Below are 23250 nucleotides of genomic sequence, written 5' to 3'. Positions count from 1 at the left end.
CTAGCAGACTATATACAGTCAGTTCCATAAGTATTCGTATCCTTGAAATAAATGTTTCATTATAAATATATACATGTGTAAAGTTTATTCATGCACATATTTATAATGTAAAGTGTATTTGGAAACATCACATCTACCATTTAATTTAGACTCGTTTCTTAAATGAACGTAAAGGGTACGACTACTTATGGGACTGACTGTATCGTGTTATGGTCAACAACTCCTGGTCCAAACGTTCCCAAATTCCATTTTCATCGTCACGACACGGTATCCTATGCCTCAGGTGTACAAAACGCTTCTAAAATAACATAACCTTTAAATACCTCCCAAGAATTTCATCGTCGAGTCAGCGTGCGTTTCGTCGAGAAAAATAATTACTACGTCGCTGGTCGATCCGTGAAACTTACACGCATTTGGATGTCCTCCGCGAACTGGGATCCACTATCACCTCGCCACCGTGGCTTCGATAACCGCGTGAACGACGCCACTCGGGTAATACGCGCACCCCGGTCACAGAATCCGATGCGTGTCGCGTTGTTTATCGTTACCACTCGCCGCGTTCACCGAGTTTCCAGGCGTGTACGGAATCCGCGGCAGTAGGATCGTCAGTCGAGAAACTATCGACTGGAGATCGGGACGCTTTATCGCTGACACACGATCGACACCTCTCGTCACATGTCGTCGCCGAAATCGAAGCACTTCGTCCACGAGCGGGCCTATTCGTCGATAAATCACTGTTCCCGGGGCACCCTGTCACAACTTTCCAGGCGACGATCGTCGATTCACCCGCGTCGGATCGTTTTCACCCGAACTTTCCGTTCGTTTGCTTGTTCGCCGCTGGTAATATTTCCAGTTCGAGGGTACGGTTTTCTCCGCGAGCGCGTACAAAAACGACGTAACGCGGTGAATAGGCGAGACGACACGAGGCGCGGGAAGATCGAGCAGATGGAACCGTGCGCGATCGCCGGACCGGATTTACCGCGCGAACCGCATAAATTTCAGCTGATCCGATCGCGACCGGGGGTAACTTTTTCACAGACACGGTTCGCTTGCCGGCTGCTCGTTAGGACTTCGCCTATGGACTGGCGGGCGCCGCGGCAAAAGCTACGGCGCAACACAGCGACGCATCTACCCCCTTAGAACCCCTTTGTCGCACAGACACCGACCAATACCAACGTACCGCTCGCGTTCTCTACGCTTTCCAGCTTTCCTTTCGCGCCCCACCGGTGAAACGTGCGCCCGCAGACGGCCACCCGATGCACCCTCTCCCGTCGATCAGAATGACGATCCGTCTTTTACCCTTCGGCCGCGGACCTCTATCTTTTATTGGCATTCCCGCGCTACCCGTTGATCGAGGGAAAATTGTACCGAGTAATTTCTCTAATCGAACAACGACGTTTTTCAGCGAAGGAAAGGCGGAATTGGAACCGAAGATGACGGGCGAGGCGAGGTTTAATTCGTGCACTTTACTCCTCGTTTATATCTGAAAACAGTTACCGCGTAGGTATGTGCTTGTATTAACTTTGCATCGCATTAGAGAATGTATTCTATTAATAATTTGTTTAATGCCTCACTTGTACTAGTATTAAACCTACAGACGTTTCGTTTGTACCTATATAACCTAATAGCTACACTGCAAGATACTTTTTTGGTTTTTCAATTGAATGTAAAAATATCGCACCTGGTACTAAACTGAATGATGCATGAAATAATTGTACATAATTTATATATTGATTATGAGAACTGTATATACAGACTTATAAACGGTCATTTGACTAGTCGTAGTCGATTTAGGGTTAATAAATGAACAATTCAATTTTTATTTGTGTATTTGTAACAGTCTTTGCAACGGCCAATCGTTATTTCATTTAATATAAGAAAATTCAGTATGAGAACGGCAGTAGAATAGGGCTCGCAGAGTCAGATAAGAGCTAGCGCTGGCAAGGCAAGTAGTATAGGGGCGTACTTGGTCAGACATAGAATTCCGCAGTTGCTGGTAAACGTTCTCGAAAACTTTAATGTTTTCAGAATCAAAAGATAATACTAATCATGTTTTTTACTGGTATGCACATAGTACAAAACCTGAAAACTACCATTGAAACTCGATCGAAACTCTCGTAAAGGTTAATATCGTTTCAGTCCCTGAAAAATGAAAGGATGTTGAAATATTGAAGTTTCACTTTACTAGTTATAGTGATCAATCAAAACGTTGACTCGCGTGATTACAACGACCATACAATATTATTAATCTACATAACAATCTTAATAAAATAAAAAGTGATGATCCAGAGTGAAAGACTGAAAGATGCGATCGCAGTTTCCTTTATCGATCAAGAGTACAAGTCTCCTACCAAATGAAAATTGAATTCCCTTCCACGTGCTGCAATCATGACGTAACTTCGAGGGTCGAAGAGCGATCATTTTCAATGGTGGTGCAACTTGATTGATGCGCAACATCAATCAATCCCTCGTTCGCAAATTACATTAGGTTTATATTAAGTAGTTTATCATGTTGTCGCAATACTTTGCAGTTCACCGATCTCCTGTCATCCCTTAAACATCCTTTTTCTTGGGACAAACAAATTTCAAAGACTTCACCACGATCGACTACCGATCTAATTCGATAATTATCACCTATATTTATCTTTACTTCTACGTATCATGTTTTATCCGATGCTTCAGTTCTTAGCATATCATTTTCTAATAAAAATTCTTTGTTTTTACTATTTTTGTACAGTCTCGCTAATCCAATTAGCGACAAACAAAAAGCAAAGCGAGGACATCGCTCGAGATTGAATAACAATTAACGTCAGATAAACTCTCCAGATTGAAAATGAGAATGAATAAGAGAAAAAACAGTGTAACGTGGAAAATGGCAAAATCGATGGCGAGCAAACGTCCAGAGTAAACGAAAAGCTTTCAATTCCGCTGATATCTTCGGTAAGAGTACAAACAAACGATAATAGTAATAAAAGCGATAATACCGGTTTTTCACGATTTGGGGTGCAGACGAACGTCTCGGTCTATATAATTCAATTTACACTGTGCGAATCCACAGAAATTAGAAAATAAAAATTACTGTATCGGACATCCGTGAATGGGAACTTTAAAACGAAGAAAAATATTTAAAATTGAAAAAGTTATGCACGTAGCAGGATTAATTATTTCACTAGAAAATGACGAGCGTGCTTTGACGAGTCGATTGAAACCCTCAGCAGGAAACGCGGTACACATTTTATTAAATATTCACAAATCGTGGAACAGCTATATTCGACCGTGCCAAGAATCAAATTTTCAATGTATTATACGGACATTTAATGAAACAATTAGCAACAAGCGACTCGAAATCAAATGAAATCGACTCGCGTTTGTATCGGCGCATAAACGCGTGCATGAAATATGCATGAGAGTTATGCGCTAAAACAATGGTTCTCAAATTGGGAGAGCGAGCTCTCGCTCCGGCACGTGAAAGTTTAAAATTTGTACAAAATTTAGGAGAAAACTGTATCTTAATATCGAAAACAATCCGCAGATTCGAGCAAATGAACTATCGCGCACCTTTCAACTTCGATTAAAAAAAAAAAAAATAAAATAAAAAAAAATAATAATGGTAGCGTTCGAGGAGAAAGTGCTCTCGCGGAACAAATGGTTAAATTTAATTTGAAAAGTTTGGTATCGTTGGCAGATATGAGCAAAGCAAGAATCGTCGATAAGAACTGCTATATTAAAATTTATCATATTAACAAAAGGATTCATGTAATTACTACGCTCGAAGTTTTATTAAATTAATATAGCTTTCTAATTGCTACTGCTTCCACGAAACGAAATCAAATTTATCAACTCTTCTCCTGCGTTCACATTTTTGCAAGTACAAGTTTCGAATTTATTTTGAATTAGATATTATACGCATACGTTTCATATGCAATCGTTCAAAATTCCATTCGTGTAACACGCATGGTATGCGAAAACATTAAAAGTAGACACGTGTACCAACCTAATATCGTATAATTGAATCGTCGTAGTACGTACTCTCTTCATCGAAGTAGAAATCCTTTCCAAATCGTAGTCGTCAATGAAAAGCGGCGACGATTAAAGATTAAAGTTTCACCAAACTTTCCCACCGCGAGAAAAATCAATCCATAACCAATGAACGTTTTCTACGTGTCGTCGCATCGAAAAGTTGGAACTCGAACCTGCGTCTTCTCGATAAGCGATCAGGATGGACCTGAGTTTACTCGGAACTTCATTCCGAACTTGAAACGTCTCCTCGGCCACAAAGTTTTCGGCAGATACCCAAAAGAGCTTTCCAAGTAATATGGAACGTACGATCGGGTATTACTCGAATAGCAGCCTGATCATACCTCATCCCGAACCTGTCCTCGTGCAAGCAATATACCTGCTGACAACTTTTAGTTGCGGGCACTCTCGTCGACGTTCCACGAGCTACTTGGTACGCGATTTCGAATTAAACGTCGCGCAAGACTTGATCGCTAATATCTTCACGGTTTAATCATTCCCTCGCTGTTCAAAATGACTCAAAAGATGAACGGAACGAGGAATTCGTGTTCAGGAAGCGCGACAGGAAGGCCTCTGGCATAAACAGTTATAACTTTGGCAATTTCGACATTTTCTAGAATTTAGAATTTCGACATTTAGAATTTGGTAAAAATATTTTTAAGACCTTAACACTTTTAGGTAAGTTTGGATAAAATATCGAGTACTGCATAAATAAAATGCTGCGGAAAGAAACTCGTTTGAATAAAATTGCTACTTTCTCAGTCAACAGTCAGCGCCGCAAAGAATCAGGTTTCTCAAATAACTATGCCCACCGGAACCGTCCAGCCTTTTCTGAAATTCACGAAACGGTGAACCTGCTTCGTTTCAGTGGCGACGACTCGTCTCCTAATTACAGACGCGTAGTCCAATTAGGAACACGAGAGTCCGCCATTAATAGAACTGTCATAAGTCGAAAAGTTTTTGGAAATGACGAGCCCCGTTGAGTGAAACACGCGTATTAAAGTGTACACATTCTTATAGAGATTATAGAGTTTTAGAATCAAAGAAGCTGATGTACAGGTGATTATTTCTAATAATCGAGAAAAATTAGTTTCATTTGAAGAGGTTTCGCAGCATAGCAGAGCTTAACAGAGGTATATAACGGAGCTTTCTGGTGTGAAAATGTCGAGACCTCGAACTTAGTTCCACTAATAAAGGTTCCCCCCTCATTCAAGTACCATTCATCTAGAACCAAGTACCATTCATCATTCTTCTCTTCTACCCACTCATCCAAGTCCTACCTATCAAAATTCGCTGCATGTTGACTTTCGAAGCCTTAAATTCCAAAAATGGAACAAGCCAAGCCGGGAAATGGCGCGGAAAGGATGAACAGGACGCTTCGGACAATGCAGAGGGGATCTTGGGGGACTGATAAGGGTGGCGCAGCATTGGAAGGTGAAAAGAGCGGCATCGAATCTCGGCGACAGGAGATGCGGCTGCGGAGTTAACTGCAACCGCAATGAGCAGTCGTGTGTTCGTTGTTCCCAGGCACATAACCTGAACGGCCGGCAGTTAGGTCGTTGGAAATGGCAAAGAGCTGCGGTGGGGCGAGAACGGGGGGAGGAAAGCAGAGACACCCAAGCAGGCGCGTTGCGCGCTCATAGGGCGCGTACCCTGTTTAATTAGCGAACAAATTAAACGTCGGGACAGCCACATCCGACATGCCCACGTAATTAGAGGTATTATAAATTAATTATAACACCGTGGCGCCGCCAGTTTTGTGGGATTCAATCTCGGAATGGGCTCGGTATTGCATGCCAAATGAATGCCAAACAACTTACGTCGCCTTCCGTGCGCAGTAGATCCTTCCAATGTTCTTCTGGCTCTTCTTGCGTTTACTCCGATTTCGCACCGTATCTCGGACACGCTTGCTTACTCTTCCTCCAGCTGCGACTAACGATTGACGGTCGGGCAGATTACGTCGCGCGTGGGATATCAAACCGGAAGTGTCGGGAAACGGTAAGATAGACTAGCGTGTCACCTACTTCCGTAATGCGTCTCTGCTCGTGTGGGCGTTATGTGTGGTCGAGATATTCTGTTGTGAGTGAAGTTGCACAGAAATTAATTGGTTTTTTTATTTATTAGACTTGTAAATGGTGCTTCTATTCAAATAGATGCCCGCTTGTCTCTCGAATTAACTCTTGAAATTTTATTTAATTGTTTTAGATGTTTAGGTTAAACATCAATCGAGTTTAAAGTATCCCTCTTCTATAACAGAGTATTATAGTTTGTTTAGAACCAATTAAATGCTTATTACGTTGAAGGTATCCTGTTGCCAGGGTACGATCGAAACAACTAATGATTCTTCCAATAAGAATTCAAGAAGTCAGGTAATGAAAGACCCGGTTGCATCGCTAGGAGTTTTACTCTCGCGTATTTCTTACCGAGAATGCCATGCACTAAACGTCCAGAGGGATTTATACTCATGTTCGCAGTGGTGGCTCTTTGTTTCCCTGCGGGAAACAAGTTGTTTCCAAAGGTACTCACGAGGTGGTGGATCATTTGTTATGATCCTTCAGGACTGATCTGGGATACTGAAACACAGGTCTAACATTTCGTATGACCGCCCAAAGAGTCACAGTCACTTCCACCGTTTCTCGCAATCACTTCTAGAAAAATGAACGTTGTAATGCGCAAGAAAAATTCGATGTTTACTGTGTCAAAGTCCGAGAACCAAAATTATGATTTCTTTAAGGTATTTTACAATGTTCAGATTCACTCCTGAAGAAGACCAATAACTGTAATACTTTGAGTTGCTCGTGCGTATCCAATTAACGAGAACAGAACAGCTGCTACTTTTTCGATTTATTTTCTAATCACGATTGCCCACAATCGTTTACCAAAGTCAAATCGTTCGCTTTCCTCGAATTCGAAGAGCATTTGCAGTTTCACTTTTCAGTGAGCGCTGCGCGCGTTCGAGGCATTTCTGGGAACCGATAGTATAATCATAGCTATTCCAAGACAGCGGAATCGAATCGACTGGATTCCCCCAAGGGGTATCACGAATTACAAGGCGAAGCTTAGAAATCTCGGTCGCAGAATAGGAACCGATTAAATGAAACAACCGACTGACTGCACCTGTTGATATTTCACTAGCCACTCGACTCGAATACTCCCCCGTGTATATTGTTGCGCTCGTTGCGCGATAAATGTAAAATGTTATCAGAAGGGAAAGAGTAACGAGATTTATACAGACCCACCGACAGGGTGGAGGTAAATACGACTCGAAAAGGCTAGTACTCGTAAAATTACAAAGTTGGTATTTAAATCGAAATAATTTTGATTTAATTGGTAGTCAACAAGTGAAAAGGTTGATATTATATTTGTATTTACTATATGAGCCGTTCACTACACAAATCGATTAAATCCACTTTTTGAAGAATCTTTAATTTAAGTGCCAAAGCACTTGGTATAGTCATAACTTGTTATATTTCGTCGCATTTCTTAACTGTTTGTTTCATCGAGTTAATCAATTTGTGAACAGCTCATACACAAATCCTACAAATCTTGAAGTCCCTTAAAACCAAGAAGAACACCCTTTAACGGCCCTTAAACTTGCAACGGAATAGAACAACTACCAGGGGAGGGAAAATTCCCGCGCCCAACACAATATACTCTCCAGCGCATATGAAACGCGCGACCCATTATAAACGACGACAACGTGGAACGCGCACACGGAATCAAATAACGCGAAGCTACCCCAACGAATCGATCCGCGATTAAGGATTAATCACAGTCAATTAATGCGACATGCACAGACAGACTGCGCCGACGTATCGCTTCCAGCGACGCCTCCGGTTCCTCCGTCATTAAACTAATTGATCTCTCGCTGCAAAGCAAATGCCATCAGCGATCAAACGAATCATTCGAATCATTCGACGCGAACGGGAAACGCGGCTGAGAATTGCGCGCTTTTCGTTGGCCCGCGACGAAATCAACGGTTTCACCGCGTTTGTCGCTGCCACGAGTCGCTGGTCCTTCGTCTCTCCGTGCCCATACGTCCGCGATAACGCGTTGTCATAAACAGCGAGCGCAATGTACCACGAATCCGGTGAATTGTCCCGAAACTAACGCGTCGGGCAAAATGTGCCCGCGTCGTTTCTCCCGCGCGGCACCTTCACGCGACCGTGGTGCGCACAGGTGCACGCCAATCCCGCGTGTTTTAGGGATCAATTGCATCGAAACTCGACCGTGACAGTAGCCGGTGGATTCACCCTTGTTACAGATTCATTCGCCACGTCTCTCTAAGTTCGACTAATTCGGCAAGTTCCGCTGTCTCCTCGGACCCGACCATCGCCACGGAAGCAATAAGGAGTAACTTCGTACCACACGCGACGTGAATCGGACCAGACCATTGGAGAGGAATCGATTTTAGGAAAACTTGTCCGGGCGATTGTCGATGCCGTTAGTGTAACCAGTGTTCAGTCAGGACGTATGGACTGTGAGAGCTTTTAAAGTAGCGTAATTATTCCAGGAAGTACGGTGACCCTGTCAAAGTGTCATGATGTCTCCACCTCGTAATGTCACGAAGCGTCTGACCAATGACCATTGCATAAAAAGCATACTTTGGTGAAATTCCGCGCACGAAATAAACGCGTATAGGGAGATGACCGTATCGAAAAGTGCTCCCAAAATAAAGAAGATAAGTTTGGTAGCAAGTTTGATGCACAACAGCGGCACGGGAATGGATCTCGGACACGTTATCTGAAACTATATGCAATAGGACGCAGCGAGCACATCCCCATGGGAAATACAGATAGTAATACAGAACATATAGAACATATTAAATGGAACTGATTATGAAAGCAATATCGTGCATTGAGTACCTCGGCAATGAAATTATATCTATGCATTGATTCGCCGGCTAATTAATTCCATGTTTGGCTCGAATCGACAAATGTTTCTTCGCGTTGATCAACTATGGAAACGCCAGTTTAAAGCTGAATTTTATATAAAATATATCGTAAACAATTACGACAAAAAAGCTTAAATAATTAAAAACGCGCGTTTCGTAGGGTAATAAATGGTATCGTCATTTGGCGAAGAACCGCGAAATAAATTTGTTGTAAAACTGTTAAAATAAGGAAAATACGTGAATAATTATAAAGTCGATAATTTTATGTACGTGGTGCCATCGGTGGGAAAATGCCCAAGTTTGTCGTGGATAAACTTACAGACATCGTAATTATTTACATATTTTACCTATTTGTATAGTTTAACACTTCTTAAACCTACTGTGTACTCATTTAAACATGTATTCCTGATTTATTAATTGAAATTAGTTCAAATTGCATTGATACAATGATTTTTGGTAAGAATGAGTTTGTCGCGTCATCTTGTGACAAAATTCTGGAACTATTCAACGACAAACTTGGAACACTTGTAGAGACATGGCACCACTGAGCATATGAAAAAATCAATTATTATAAATGTAAAATAAGACGTTTTCAGTGTAATATAATTCGTGTAATAAATAGAGAGTAATAAATAGTGAAGGGAGATAAGAATTGCTATCATGCTCCTGTTTCATTGACTGCTGGAATGAAACAAATTGTAGAATTCAGTCATAGGTACCTTTAATATTTATGAAAGCTACTAACTGAATTTTCAAGTATTTTTGATAAAATCTCAGAGCTTTCTTTACAACATCGAAATCTGTTCGATGGTGAAAACTTGATATTAGTCGAGAATAGTTATACGCGAACATTTTTTACTGGACATATTATCAACAAATGGTATGGTACTTTAACTATCTACTCTATCAACGATAAAAACTACCACTGTCCATATTATCAATAATGGTTACTATCACTCGCTACATTATCAACGATAAGTATTATCACTCGCTACATTATCAACGATAAGTACAATCACTAGCCACATTATCACCGACTGGTACATCCTTTCTTACCGTTCGTCAATACAGATTGCATGCATTAGTAGAGTTTCAGCTATTCTACGCTACGTGGCTACTCATATGGATTAACATTTTAAATCTCTTCGAATTTTTTATTAAAATTTGTAGGTTTTAATTAAATACCTGATTAAATTGTCCATAATTCATTTTTTGTTTTGTTTACAGTCACAATTTCTTCACCACTGATTGTGAATCTAAAAATGCAATTGTGAGTACAAACTATTTTTATACAGAAAAGTGACGAGTACGAGTTGATACCAACTCGTTCAAGCACGACGAGAGCGAATTTCTGATGTGAGTCACGCCGTGGATCGTAAATTTAAAAAAAAACGCGATCACTAGCCAGCGTCAGCGTCACGATAAAAGATTTCAATCGAACGTTGAAAACAGTTCTGAACATCTGGATGGCTCCCAAAGGTCTGCATACCAGACGCTCGGTATCGCGCTAGTTTCGCCAACAGCCAGAAATCCAAAAAGGACAAGGCTTACACCTGGAGACCTCGACCAGTATTTAGTACTAACCCTTTTGTTAGGTGACAGGATTGCTTAGACAGTTGACTCCCAGTCGCTACTAGATTTTATGGTGACTAAGAAGCGACAACTTTGTTTATGTCAGATTTCGTTGAAGTCTGAAGCATTTGTAGCAATTAAACACCATGAATAGGTTCCTGAGCTTTTCACATATCTTTTTCAGGAATGGAATGGTACACGTCTAAGACTTTCTACCCGAAATTCGGCAGAAATTGCGAAAGAAAATTAATTTAGAGATATTGCATCATGAATAATGGCTAAATTGATTAAATCATCAGCCTCCGACCATCCTAAGCCTACATTTTAGCCCCATGAAGAACGCGACGATCAGAAAACAATGTCTAAATTAGCCAACCAGCCAGAAACCCAACGAGAAGTCAGCCTTCGTTACGGTGAAGGCAGTGGATCGTGGGCGAGAAGTCTCGGCATTATTTTCGAGCTGTCTCTGGGAAACTGCGTTGGCGAGGGGTTCGGGGGTCGCGGTGTAGGCGAATTCATCGGGCGGATTGCGCAACGCGATCGCGGAGGGACCGCATGGCGCGAGCGGTGCCGCGAGTCTGCGGAAGGCGCGTGCGCGACGGGAGCCTCTCGAGCTAGCCGGCGGTCTAGCGGCCGCCTCCGAAATGTTGATGCTAAATAAAACTCGTAGCTGGTTGGGACGATGCCATGCGTTCTAATTTTCAACGAAGGCACGGACGACGGTGGCCCGGGGTCTGCCGCGTCTTCGGAGGCGGATACGATAGTCTCTCGAGTCTCTCCGGGTTACCTGTTCTTCGTGGAGGAGTGGGAAAGTCGCAAAGCAACGATCACCAGCGAAGCAAACCGTCGAGGACGCAAAGGGTTCAGCCCGTCAGACTTTCGGGGGTCAACGTGATCGTTGCTGTTCGTTGCTGACGCGACAGCTGATCGGTGGCGGCCAATCAAACGGTTCCATCCAGCCGACCAACGACTCGGGACCCAGTGCTACGTCCGCGGTTCTTCCATGTGAACGCTGCGGTGACATGGCTGCCGCCCTCCTGGGCAAGTGCATCGGTTTGCTCACACTCCTACTCCTCCTCTACACCTGCTGCTATGCTTTCAAAATACGGGACCACGGCGCGCAATACGAGTCCGCGGAGCAGCCGAGTCGCGCTTGCACTTCCATCTTTGGCAGATGCCAGGAGAGGACGACCTCGACGCCGGACCGGAAATGGCACGAGACGCCAGCATCGCGGCTTGCCAGCCGACGTAAACCACCTGCCGAGATGACGTCGACGGACGACGCCGTCGGAGGTACGGAAGGGGCGTCTGACAAGCTGAAAAGAATTGCTCGCTCGAGGGAGGACGATAGTAAAGGGAGCGACGAGGTTGATGATGAAGACGATGAAGCGATAGTAGAGGTGGAGGATAGCGAGGACGAAGACGAAGATGATGAGAACCAAGACGAAGACGATGATGAGGAAGATGCCGGTGGAAAAGAATCCGAAGAAGACGAGGAGGAGGATGTGGATCGAGTTAAAGTGAAGAAAGACTCGAAGAGAAAGGCTGAGGTGGTTAAATTAATTCCAAAGAAGGTTGTTAGGAAAGCTAAGGTCGAAGAGGAGTCGAGGAAGGAGGAGGATTCAGAAGAGCAGGAAGAGTCAGGCAAGGATGATGATGATGATGATGATGATGATGAGGATGAGGATGATGATGAGGATGATGATGATGATGATGATGATGATGATGAAGATACCGAAGACGAAGACGACGATGATGAAGATGAAGTCGAGGACGAGGACGAGGACGAGGATGAGGATGATGATGAGGATGACGAATCTGAAGATGTAACTTTCACTTCCGCTCCAAAGAAGCTGGAAAAAGTCAGATTCGCCGACAAGGACAAGGTCAAATCCGTGGAACAGCCTCCGCCAAAAGTGGTATCGAAACCACCGGAACCCCCAAAGAAAGAGGAATCAGTAAAGAAGCCCCAGGAACCCCCAAAGAAAGTAGTCGAGAAGAAACAAGTGGAGACCTCGAAGAAGTCGCCCGAGAGCCCGAAGAGAGTCGATCTCAAGGAAACGAAGCCCGAACTCGAACCGTCGAAACCCAAACCCCCGCCGAAGGCAGAGGCTCCCTTGAAACCGGAAGTGCCTAAAGCACCACCGAAAACGAAAGAGCAACCGAAGCAACCCGAAAAGGCGAAAGTGGAAACGAAAGTGACAGTGACAGCAGCTCCTAAACAGGCAGAAGTTAAACGATTGGATAGTGAGTATCGGTGGTCCATGATTATGTTCTTTGTGGTCACCGAATTGTCTGTGTAACAATGGGAAAGAGAGTTTTTTATGTTTTGATTGAAGTAAAGTGATTTTCCTAACCTGAGATTTCCGACGATACTAAAACATGCCCACGATTGTTTGTAGAAGAAGAGTCGAAAGCAAAAACGAAAGCGCACGTGGAAGCTCCTTTCACTTTGGCTCGGTTGAACGACGCGTTGCTACGCGTTCCGACCTTCGTGCCAAATTTCACGGCCGTCGAGGATTTCGAGTGTCAGCAGCACGGCAAGATCTTCCTGCGACAGCTGAGGGGGTACAAGCTGTGGGCCCTTCAGAGTAAGTTCAGCTTTCTTGAAATTTACTTGAATGGATACAATACTGTGACATTTCTTTCTTGTTATTTTTAGTAATATTTCTTCAAGCTTGTGATATTTCATAGTTCGATATTTTTTCTGATAATCTTGATATTTACAAGTGCGATGCTCTTTGTGATAATCTTGATATTTAATAGTATGATATTTCTTGTGATAATGTTTTGATAATCTTCTGATAACTGACAATAATTTTGGGCTATTCAATAATACGTTACAAATATCCATTTCCCAATATTCATAAAATAAAAGGCATACTGCAAAGTACTTTTTCACCCACTTTAATTTGAACAATAATAATTCTAACAATAACGATATGTGATCCCACTATTTTCTAGTCATTTTTATCATTTCAGTGCTAGACTCGAGCGCAAAGATTCCATCAGGTCTCCTTCGCGGAAACGTTAACCAGCTGGGAGACTTTGACGAGTGTTTAGGCGTAATGGCGCACGTGAAGTTGAACAACAACACCCTGAAGGTCCAGGGGAAGTACTGTTTGGCCAGCGTGGACCTGTACGCGTCTCATCCGGACATGAGACTTCCGGTTAACATGATGCAGGCACGCGCGTTTATAAGAGGAAGCATGAACGACGTAAGTAAACAATTTTATCTCTATCACTGTTTCCTAAATGTTGAAATGTGCACGTGTTCGCAAGTGCTCGCCATTAAGACCTTCCATCGAGGAAATTCGATGTTGTAAATCGTGCTTGCGTGTACAGTTTCTCGAATGTATACTTCGCCTGATGCCAGATAGAACTGGCTTCGATATCATGCCGCACGTGCAACGCATACTTCCGTTTTGATGATGCTGATAGGATTTTATTTATCGAAGGTCGTTCTTGGGAGATTAGTATTACTTGTGACGCGAGTTTTCTGCACTATCGTGATTCCATCTAGGCCAAAAGTCGACACGCATGTGTCGTTATCTTGGATAGTTAATTGAACAGAAGAATATTGTATATTGTATATTGACGATTATTTGTGGATATACTCGAATTACGTTTATTCAACTAAACATTATCAGTATCGATTGCGTATGGGATCACGATATCATACTTGATTGCTTAAAAATGATACGCGTGCATTTGAATAAGAACGAAATAATCAAACTTAGTATTCAGTTTAAGTACTAATAATTATGGGACTGACTGTAAATATTCATATGAAAACGATTCTAATAGATAAAATAAGTATTGTATAGTGCTAACGTTATGGAAAATAAAAAATATTATATTTAATATGTCTAATCAAAATTTATTCAATTAATTTATTGTCTTAACAGACCTGATGTAATTATTATTTGGATTCTGTTTTCCAGCCTGGTCACTTTATTCCAAAATTCACAACGATGAATTGGGCTCTATGTCTTCCAGCCGCGTGCTCGGCTGAAGATGCTCAAAACGTGTTGGAGCAAGCGTTGAACTATTACAATTCAACCATAGGAATAAGATTTACGGTTGACGTCGACCCCAACATGTGTTACGTCAAACAAAAGTCAGGCAGCTACTCGAAGGAGACGATCGGTGTTCTGTACGTATTAATTTTCTTGGACCTTTACGAGATTAAGCGCAGACTGCGGTTTGACGCTTAGGAGACGTTCTCGGAATTCAAAACTAAACACCGCTAATCCGGGTCATTTTAAACTTACGTAAATGGGGGAAGGTGAAAACGCAGGTATAAATAGAGTGGCATTGAAATGATTTCGACTTATCACGCTATTATTTATTGTATGTAAATATCTCTAGGTATTTAGGTATCTTTTGGTATTATTATTAAATTTTTGTATGTGTGCTTCAATTAGATCATGTCAGGGTCTAGTGTACATATTTTCTAGTATGAACTTACTAAGCCAATTGTTCGTGAATGTATATTTCATTCAGATTTTTAATTTTGTTTTTTTACTTTCTATATTGTCATAGGTATTTCTACGCCATGATCGCCTGCCTCGTCTTCGTAGCGACGGTGAGAGACTACCTGGTGGTATCTGAAGGAAAAGGTAGATTTTCATTAAAAACTGCACAGTGGAACTTTTAAAGAAGGACTGCAAAGCTGCAGAATGATGAAATAAGATCACCCTTTAAAAATAAATAAATTTATTTAGTCTTGTAGTACTTTTGTTAGAAGTAATCAAGAATGTTGACACGCTGTGTTTCATTTATTAATATATTTGTAGTTTCATTTAAACAAATTTATGTTATTTATACTACTTTGTTCTTTACAGGAAACTATTCGGAGAGAATAATTATGTCCTTTTCCTTACGGAGAACTGTCAGCTCGTTATTAAAAAGGGGAACAAGCGAAACCGACATTGCGTGCATTCACGGAATAAGGTCACTCGTCACGATTGCCCTTTACGTTGCTCATCAGCTGATACCGATATCGAGGTTACCCTATTCCAATCGAATTGACCTTACGGAGGTGCTCATGAAATTTTACGTATAAACTAAATGATTAAGTTTCATTTATAGTAATTGTTCCAAAGGCTATGCCATTCGAGAGTACACTTACACTTAAATATAAATAAACAACATTCTATTTTCTCTAATTTTAATAATAATAAAAATATTTTTATCTAGTATAAAACTGTGTTAGAGTATATTCGACCGACACAGTTAAAGGTTAATGCTTGATTTCGAAACAGGTTGCAAACAATCCCATCAGCTCGCTTCTAAGAGCAGCGATGGTTTATACCGACGTGTTTCTACTACTCAGCGGTGTTTTAACTGCTTATAACATGGCGAACGAGTTCACGGTGCGCGGCGAGATCCGTTGGTTTTGTCGTTTTATCGCCAGGTATATCAGGTGAGTTAAACGACGATTCCGTTATTAATAACATCTTTTTCGTTTGTTTGTATACGTACAGTTCCTTTGCAATAATAATACCGCGATCTTCTCAGAGGGAAAATAAAGTGGGTGAAAAAGTACTTTGCAGTATGCCTTTTCATTTCTTTCTTAAGACATTTTTACAGTATTTTGGAAAGTAGTTGACTCGCTTAAACTTTTGATATTGTGTTTCAGACTCACGCCAGCGCTACTTGCAGTCGTGTTTTGGTACGCATTTGTAATGGAGCACACAGGATCTGGACCTCAGTGGAACAGCATCATAATACCAAATGCTGAGCTTTGCAAGAGCAACGCCTGGACGAATTTGTTGTACATACAGAATTTCTTTCCCTTCGAAGAAATGGTATTTAAACGAAGTATATAGGTTACTTATTATATTGGAAATATAAATAATGAAAAGCATATCACCGATGAATGTACAGTAAATGCACTTGCTTTGGGTCTGAGTTAGTTCATCACTAAATACGATAATTTTTATTAATTCCTGGCTCACTGGCTAAAAGCTGTGAACCAAAATTTTTACAAGATATTTAATTGAATACGTCTAACCGTTTTAACCTTCTAAGAGACGCCTCCAAGCTTGATCCTTCGATCAGAAAGTGTTCCTGAATTCACAGTGCGCGACACACACTCATCAGCTGGCCCTGGACATGCAGCTATCGCTATTGGCTCCCATGTTCGTGTTCTTCTTAGAATGTAAGCCGATCATCGGGATCCTCTTGCTATTCTTTATGGTCTTGCTGTCGGCCACGCTGCGATACATAGCAACGATGAGCAATTACCTCTCTTATGTCATTTTTCATGGAATGTCGTAAGTGTACGAAGCCTAGCTGACAAGGTTCATTCTTCAGCGTCTGATCGCTAATGGAGTTTCCCAATTCCAGAATGAAGCATCTTTACAAGACTGCCAATTTATCCTACACGTTACCCTTGCATAGAGCCACACCGTATGTGTTTGGCATAGGACTTGGCGTGCTGCTGCGTTATACTGGAAGAGACGTCAGGATCCACAAGGTACTATTATTTAACTCTATTTCAAGTGAAAGCACACGCGATTGCAATCAGACGTGAGAGACAGGTGTACTTTGCTTTTAAAACACAAAATTTCACAAATTCTGGTGAATATTTTACTAAAGAGTAATTTTTTATTCTAATGGCATACTGTTGTAGTTGTAAATCTTTGTTAATATTTTTTTGTATCTAGAGTTCGTTACTAGCAAGTAAAACATTGATGTACCACTTTCAGGTGTTAGTGATCTTGGGGTGGTTAATCGCGATGGCCTTGGGATCGTGGTCGTTATTTTCACCGTGGCACCTGGCCAGAAGGGACTACGTGTACGATGCTGAAGAAGCAACCAATTACGCTGTGATCTGTCCAGTTGTGTGGGCCTTGGCCCTGTGCTGGCTGATATTTGCATGCCACACGAAGAACGGAGGTCCGTCACGATGAACACCATTTGTTTCATGCACACGATTAATCATATCCTACAATTGTTAACATTTAAATGCAGACTTGCGTCTCCATTAATAATAGCCCTCATGTTAAAGGATGGTTGAATGCAGCAATTTCAAACAGGCTGAGGTCCTCGTTATGTCAATTTAAATTCAAGTTTAAAGTAGAAATTTCTCCTCCAAATTTTCATCCCTATAATGATATATCGTAAATGTAACATAATTTTCATTTCTACAGGTATAATAAACAGATTCCTATCGAATCACTGGTTAATGATCTTTAGTAGAATATCATACGCGGTATACTTAACGCAATTCGCAGTATTCTTCTATAACGTTGGGACCACAAGATACTCCACCGAATTCCAACTTCATAGAGCAGTACGTACAGAATCTATTGCTTCGAAACTAAAGACCCCCTAATCCAATTAACCACTGAATTACTTACCAAACCTATCGCAAAATTCAGAATCTATTTACATTTACAGATCGATTCGCTGGAAGCAGCCACAGTGGTGTCGGTGTCGGTCGTTCTGACTCTGTTTTTCGATCTCCCGATGCAGGAGATCAAAAACGTCATAATGGAGAGCACGGACACAGCCGTGGAAGTTCCGAGCGAGAAGTCGCAAGTTCCAGACGGCGAGCCGGTCAAAGGCGAGCAGCCGCTGGAGAAAGTTTTCGAGGAAGACGAGGTAGCTTCGACCGGATGGGACTGGCAAAAAGATATTGTCTCTGGCGGCGCTGGCTTAAGTAACGAGCTCGTGGACGACGAGGAGCAGGTCGATGTGCCCATCCTGACGAGGTCCCTGGGTCGAAGAAGATCGCTCATCTCCCGCGATTCCAGCGAGGCCGAGCCGATTCCTACGTGGGACTGGATAAAAGAGCCGAATCGGAGATATGCGAGGGACGATGACGAGTACAGGGAACGCGGCAGGAGGAGCAGAAGCGGTCAAAGGGATTATCGGGACACGGGAAACGAGGATCAAGACTACGCTAGAATGCAACAGGAGCAGGAAGAAGCTGTTAAGCGAAGTAGACGCTCCGTATCCAGGAGTCTCGACAATAAGAGATTCTCGACACGGGCCAGCGACGACGAGGAGGAGTATTCCAGGGAGGAGGAGGATCCGAGACGGTACAGGAGATCCGAGTCCAGGGGGAGATCCGCGATTAGAGAATCGGACGATTATCGTTCCTGGGAATTCGTCGGTAAGGAACGTTCATCCTCTCGAGGCCCGGACTCTAAAAGGCTCTCCGACAAATCGGAAGAGCACGAACTCTCGCAAAGACAAACAAGACCGCCACCCCTCTCGAGATCCTCCGATGCCAGGAGAGGCTACTCGTCGGAGAGCGAGGAGGAAATCTCGCAGCAGAGGAAACTCGAAAAAAGGCATCCGTCAGCGGAGCCTAGGATAAGCGACGAGGAAGACTGGGAGGGCGAGCTGAGGATACGAAGGAAACAGTTCATGGAGAAGCTCGCGAACCAGCAGCAGGACACCTTGGCGGAGGAAGAAGGGGGTATAGGATCTCCAAAGAGGAGGTCCTCGGCGGAGGGGAAGATAGCGTTGCTGAAGGATCCCTCGGCGAACGACAACATGGACTCGTGGACGGTGAGCGTTGGCTCGCGAGTTGCCCAGCTGGGATCTTCACAGGAACGAAGCGAACCTGAAGAGGACCTCGCGTACGCGAGACGAAGGGAGTACCGCGAGCAAGCCCCGCCGCCTAGGGAAGACACTCTGAGCGAAGAGGAGGTAATCTGGGACGCATCTAGAAGACGATCCTACACGAGCAGCAGTCAGATAACCTCCATGGACGAGGACGACGACGTCACGTTCAACTTCGTTCTGACGAAGGACAGCAGGAGGGTGTCGATGCAGGATTTAACTAAACTGTCCCAGGAGGAAGACCTGTCCGATTCAGGATGGAACGTCGTGAAGGCGGACAGCACCGAGTCCCAGCCCAAGTCCACCCTGGGTTTGTATAAACGCGAGTCCATCGTGAAGAGTCAAGCTAGCGAAGAGGATCCTGAGTATCTCCTGCCAGAAAGGCCCAAGCTCGTTCAGCAGGAACGGGAGCATCCCTTCAAGAAGGCTTGGCAGATGCAGAAGTCTCGTTCAGAGGAAGATGGATCCGCTTATGTTATCAAGGACGCCAAAGAGGACACCAAAGAGCACAAGGAGAAAAAGAACGAGGACGTTAAAGTTGTTAAAGGGGAGTCTGGGGGTGACCAGTACGAGGACGTTGGGTCGTTTGCAGACGACGAGTCGGAGTCGATCACGCTATCGAGAAGCAGGAGCAGCGATACCGAGGAGAATAGAACCAGGTCCAAGTCCGAAGAAGCAGAGTCTGTGTCGACAGGACGCAGCGATAGCACGAGTATCGACGATAGCAGAGTTAACGCGAAGTCCGATGTCGAAGATGACTCTGCGAGGTTCAGTTGGCCTGCTGAGGACGAACGCTTCGAGGCTTATAAGACGAACTTGAGGAGCAAGTCGGAGGAGACGGATTGGACATGGGAGCAGGAAGAAACCTGAAAGGAGGGATTTCGATACGATGATAAAGTAAATGTCATGGTAAATCATTAAGGAAGTGGAGGATGGAGAATGAATGTCTTGGGACATGAGGGAGGGAGGATGTAGGTGCTCGAGCAGTCGACGATTGATGTTTATATTGTGGTTATATTGTAAGTTAATAAATTACGAATGGATATTTAAGTACCATACCTTTCAATCGATCTCATCAATCACATTAGTAGATACTCAACAAGGAAATCCTTCCTACCTAATGTCACGAATAAAATGGACGTTTCTCAGTGATTATCGTGGCATGATATTTGCAGAAAAATTGCATGGGGGTTATTGCTTATTAAATTCGGGTTATTTTATGACGCGTGTCATGGCTTCATCTTCCTTCTGTCGCGAACAACTTCGTCGATCTCATTACGGTCGACAGCAGGCAACCGAGGGACGGAGCGGACTTAAGTCTAAAGTACGTCATTAAAATTCAGTTAGAACTCCCGCGTCATTACCTTTGAATCCTATGGTCAAACGTCCTCGTTAACGCTAATTACTAAATCTCGCTGAGAATTTTGGAATCTCTCCGTGTATTAACCTTTTCAAGTTCGCTCGACGCACAAAAGATTCGACGCCTTAACAAGCTCCACTTGACCAATAATGAACCTAATTCGTTTAATGCACGCTTAATGCCAATTATGTTCTTCACAGTTGCTCAGATCGATCACTGGAGTGCGAGTATTGAATCCACAGTTGATGTAGAATAAACATTGGATGGGGAATAAATTTATTTTATTTATTTATTTTTCGTCTTCACTTTTACTCTTCTCTATTTGGTACGTGGTTAATTCAAATAAATGGTTCATTTTTGTCCAGGATGAAATTAAAGTCATCGCACGATTTGTCAAATAGGAAAACATTCGATAGAATATACGAATGGCTGCGGAATTTCTCATTTTACGTTTGTACATTCACCGACAGCAGACGTAGAACCGCCAGGTCTGTGATTTTGGAAGAACGGTCCTTCAATCGCATCGACCGAAATGATAGGGGCAGCGAATGGTTGCAGGAATGGAGAACGCGGGGCACGCGATTGTTTCGAGCATACTGCATGATGAAGACTTGTCTTGCATAGGTACCATGCAAACATTCGTCGCTGGAATACAAAATTTGCGTCTGAAGGAAGTAGGGCAATAAACACTGTTGATTTTATAATATTCCTACATTACCAATGATTCATAAAGGAAGACTAGTCCTAATTACTCCTATGTATCTCTAAAAACACGAATTTCCATAAACATCCGCAGAAAACCATACAGTCACTTTTATCGAGTTACTTTCATCGAGTTATCATCGAGGAATAAATTTCAGGGAAAGTCGTGATTATACTATCGGCTGGAGCACGTGTTGGCACGCGTTGGAATAAATCTCCAGCCGTGTCTCGGGTGATTTACGCAACGGCGCGTGCCCGTGGGATACAATTTCCAGCGGGAAATCCCGAAACCAGTATTAGCGGGGTTAAAAAGAAGGAATCGGTTTTCTTTGGCGTGCTTTACGACGCGAGATCTCGTAAAGAGCTCGCACCGGCGCGTAATGCCAGCCGTTTGCCGGTGCGGCGGGAGGTGATTCTCGGCTGGACGTTATCCACGTCGGTGATGTACGCCCGCGTTTATAGTGCCAGGGGGATTACTTCCGTTCAGCATAGGTACGATCCGCAGGAGAAGGCCGCTTACGGCGGTTTTCATTGCATCGCTCGCTCGACCGCCGGTGGCTTGGCTCGTTTATGCTTGTCACACGGGACACGACGCCGACCGAAGTCTTCATACCCTCGGACATCCTGCGAATAAACGGAATACCCGTCTATAGTAGCCCACTTCCTGGAGATTTTAACACTTTCCACTTGCTGCCTCGCAAATTACTTTCCTAGAAGCAAATTTCTTTATTATTCTCCATTTATTGATGCATGGAGGCAGCAGTCTTCTTTTATGGATCGATAATGTAGGACACCTAGTTGGTAAGACAGGTCGATTTATTAGTAATATAGGACACTTTGGTTGGTAAGGTAGATTACTTTGCTGGTCGTACAGAACACTCTGTTAATCAATCCCTCCTGATAAACCATAGGGCTCTACATTGCCGATATATTATAAAATCAACTAACATATACTGCAATTAGTTCTATAAAATTGTCGATAATAATGTTGTAAACACTTACTGCAATTTGCGCTAGAGAAACTGAAAATACCAAAACAGTGAACTTGATGAAAGTCGGTTAAAGTAATTAAATCATGAGCGCGGAGATGGCACGCTTATTATACCACCAAAGATTTAGGGCCTTCGTACCACCGCGTTTACGTCGTGGTTATATTGAAACTAATTACTGTGATTAATTTCCGTCTATTGTTCGGTGTAGACCGACGCGCGTATTATTGACGTGCAGTGTACGTCCTGACATCAGGACCAATCACTTTACTCGGTTTACCCGACGCGCTTCCAAAGTCTTGTCCCATCTTTGTACTCCTGTTAACGCCGTGTTTCCACTGCAGTTGAACTGCCTGAATATCCGACGTCGAAGATTGAAATGGATGGAGGCGGCGAAATGAGATTCCTGTACGATTAGAATACACAGGAAAGTTCGATAAAAATGCTGTGGTACAAAAAGGTGTATTATTATCGAATTGCAGTAGGATTAAAAATTAAATAGGATCGTGATCTTATTTTTTATATCACATTGACTGCCAGACTGATACTCTCGAAAATTTCTACTGTGATTAAATTTTACATACAAATTTACAAACTCACTAAATAGAAAATAGTTTTTTTCATTTCAGTGTAATAATTAATTCTACCAATTCTACGTCTAAAAGAATTCATTTCGACCGTCAACCGACCTGGAAACGTCCCATTCCGTTCCGGAAGCCGAAGGGAATGCAACCGGAATTCACGCGTATTACATCCTCGCATCGAGTGACTTGATATCAAATTATCCAACAGAATTCTGACGCGAAATATACGAATACTCGAGGACTTCGATAAGTGGTTCCGGGTCTCTAGACGTTCTCAGGTATGAAACCACAAAATGGCATAGCCATCGCGAACACGGACGTTCGAGGAATTCGAAACGGTCGAAACGCGAGTGGTACGACCTTCCAGAGATCACTTCCTAGCAGTTTGGACTACCATGGTTCGCGAGACCGTGGCTGTGAGCGAAAGCTTGGAACGGGACCCTTGAGATTCTACAATCCGGGGTTTCGAACTGCGTGACCCTTCATAAGCCAAGAATGCGACCGTGGTTCCGATTCAGGTGTCCGGGACCTTTGGCGGATGACGACGCG

At 43.0% G+C, this 23250-nt stretch overlaps 2 protein-coding genes across 2 annotated transcripts in view; one reads left to right on the top strand and one right to left on the bottom strand.

The window, feature by feature from the left end:
* LOC128875188 (peroxidasin-like) overlaps positions 1–1060 on the bottom strand; it is a 237049-nt gene extending 235989 nt beyond the window's left edge. The window contains exon 1 of the mRNA XM_054120579.1: positions 408–1060. The gene's annotated coding sequence lies outside the window, so the exon portion shown is untranslated. The remainder of the gene's footprint in view (positions 1–407) is intronic.
* Positions 1061–11185: 10125 nt separating this feature from the next.
* Positions 11186–20718, top strand: LOC128875916 (uncharacterized). Its single transcript, XM_054121944.1, has 13 exons — positions 11186–12730; positions 12886–13074; positions 13466–13701; positions 14428–14639; positions 15029–15105; positions 15331–15527; positions 15751–15911; positions 16128–16296; positions 16571–16764; positions 16838–16967; positions 17200–17389; positions 17644–17786; positions 17894–20718. The coding sequence occupies exons 1-13, from the start codon at positions 11506–11508 to the stop codon at positions 19934–19936; spliced, it is 5166 nt and encodes a 1721-aa protein (XP_053977919.1). The 5' UTR covers positions 11186–11505; the 3' UTR covers positions 19937–20718.
* The last annotated feature ends 2532 nt before the right edge of the window (positions 20719–23250 follow it).

The sequence above is a fragment of the Hylaeus volcanicus genome, chromosome 1, assembly GCF_026283585.1.
Source record: "Hylaeus volcanicus isolate JK05 chromosome 1, UHH_iyHylVolc1.0_haploid, whole genome shotgun sequence".
In the NCBI taxonomy this organism is placed as follows: Eukaryota; Metazoa; Arthropoda; class Insecta; order Hymenoptera; family Colletidae; genus Hylaeus; species Hylaeus volcanicus.
Note: the sequence above shows the minus strand (reverse complement) of the source record. Positions and strands in the feature narration are given on the sequence as shown.

What these genes read in the sequence shown, in the direction of transcription:
- LOC128875916 (XM_054121944.1), top strand. Translation starts at nt 11,506, where the DNA reads ATGGCTGCCGCCCTCCTGGGCAAGTGCATCGGTTTGCTCACACTCCTA. An exon ending in TAAGAGGAAGCATGAACGAC is followed by an intron (nt 13,702 to 14,427) that starts GTAAGTAAACAA and finishes TCTGTTTTCCAG; the next exon opens with CCTGGTCACTTTATTCCAAA. An exon ending in GAGACGTCAGGATCCACAAG is followed by an intron (nt 16,968 to 17,199) that starts GTACTATTATTT and finishes TACCACTTTCAG; the next exon opens with GTGTTAGTGATCTTGGGGTG.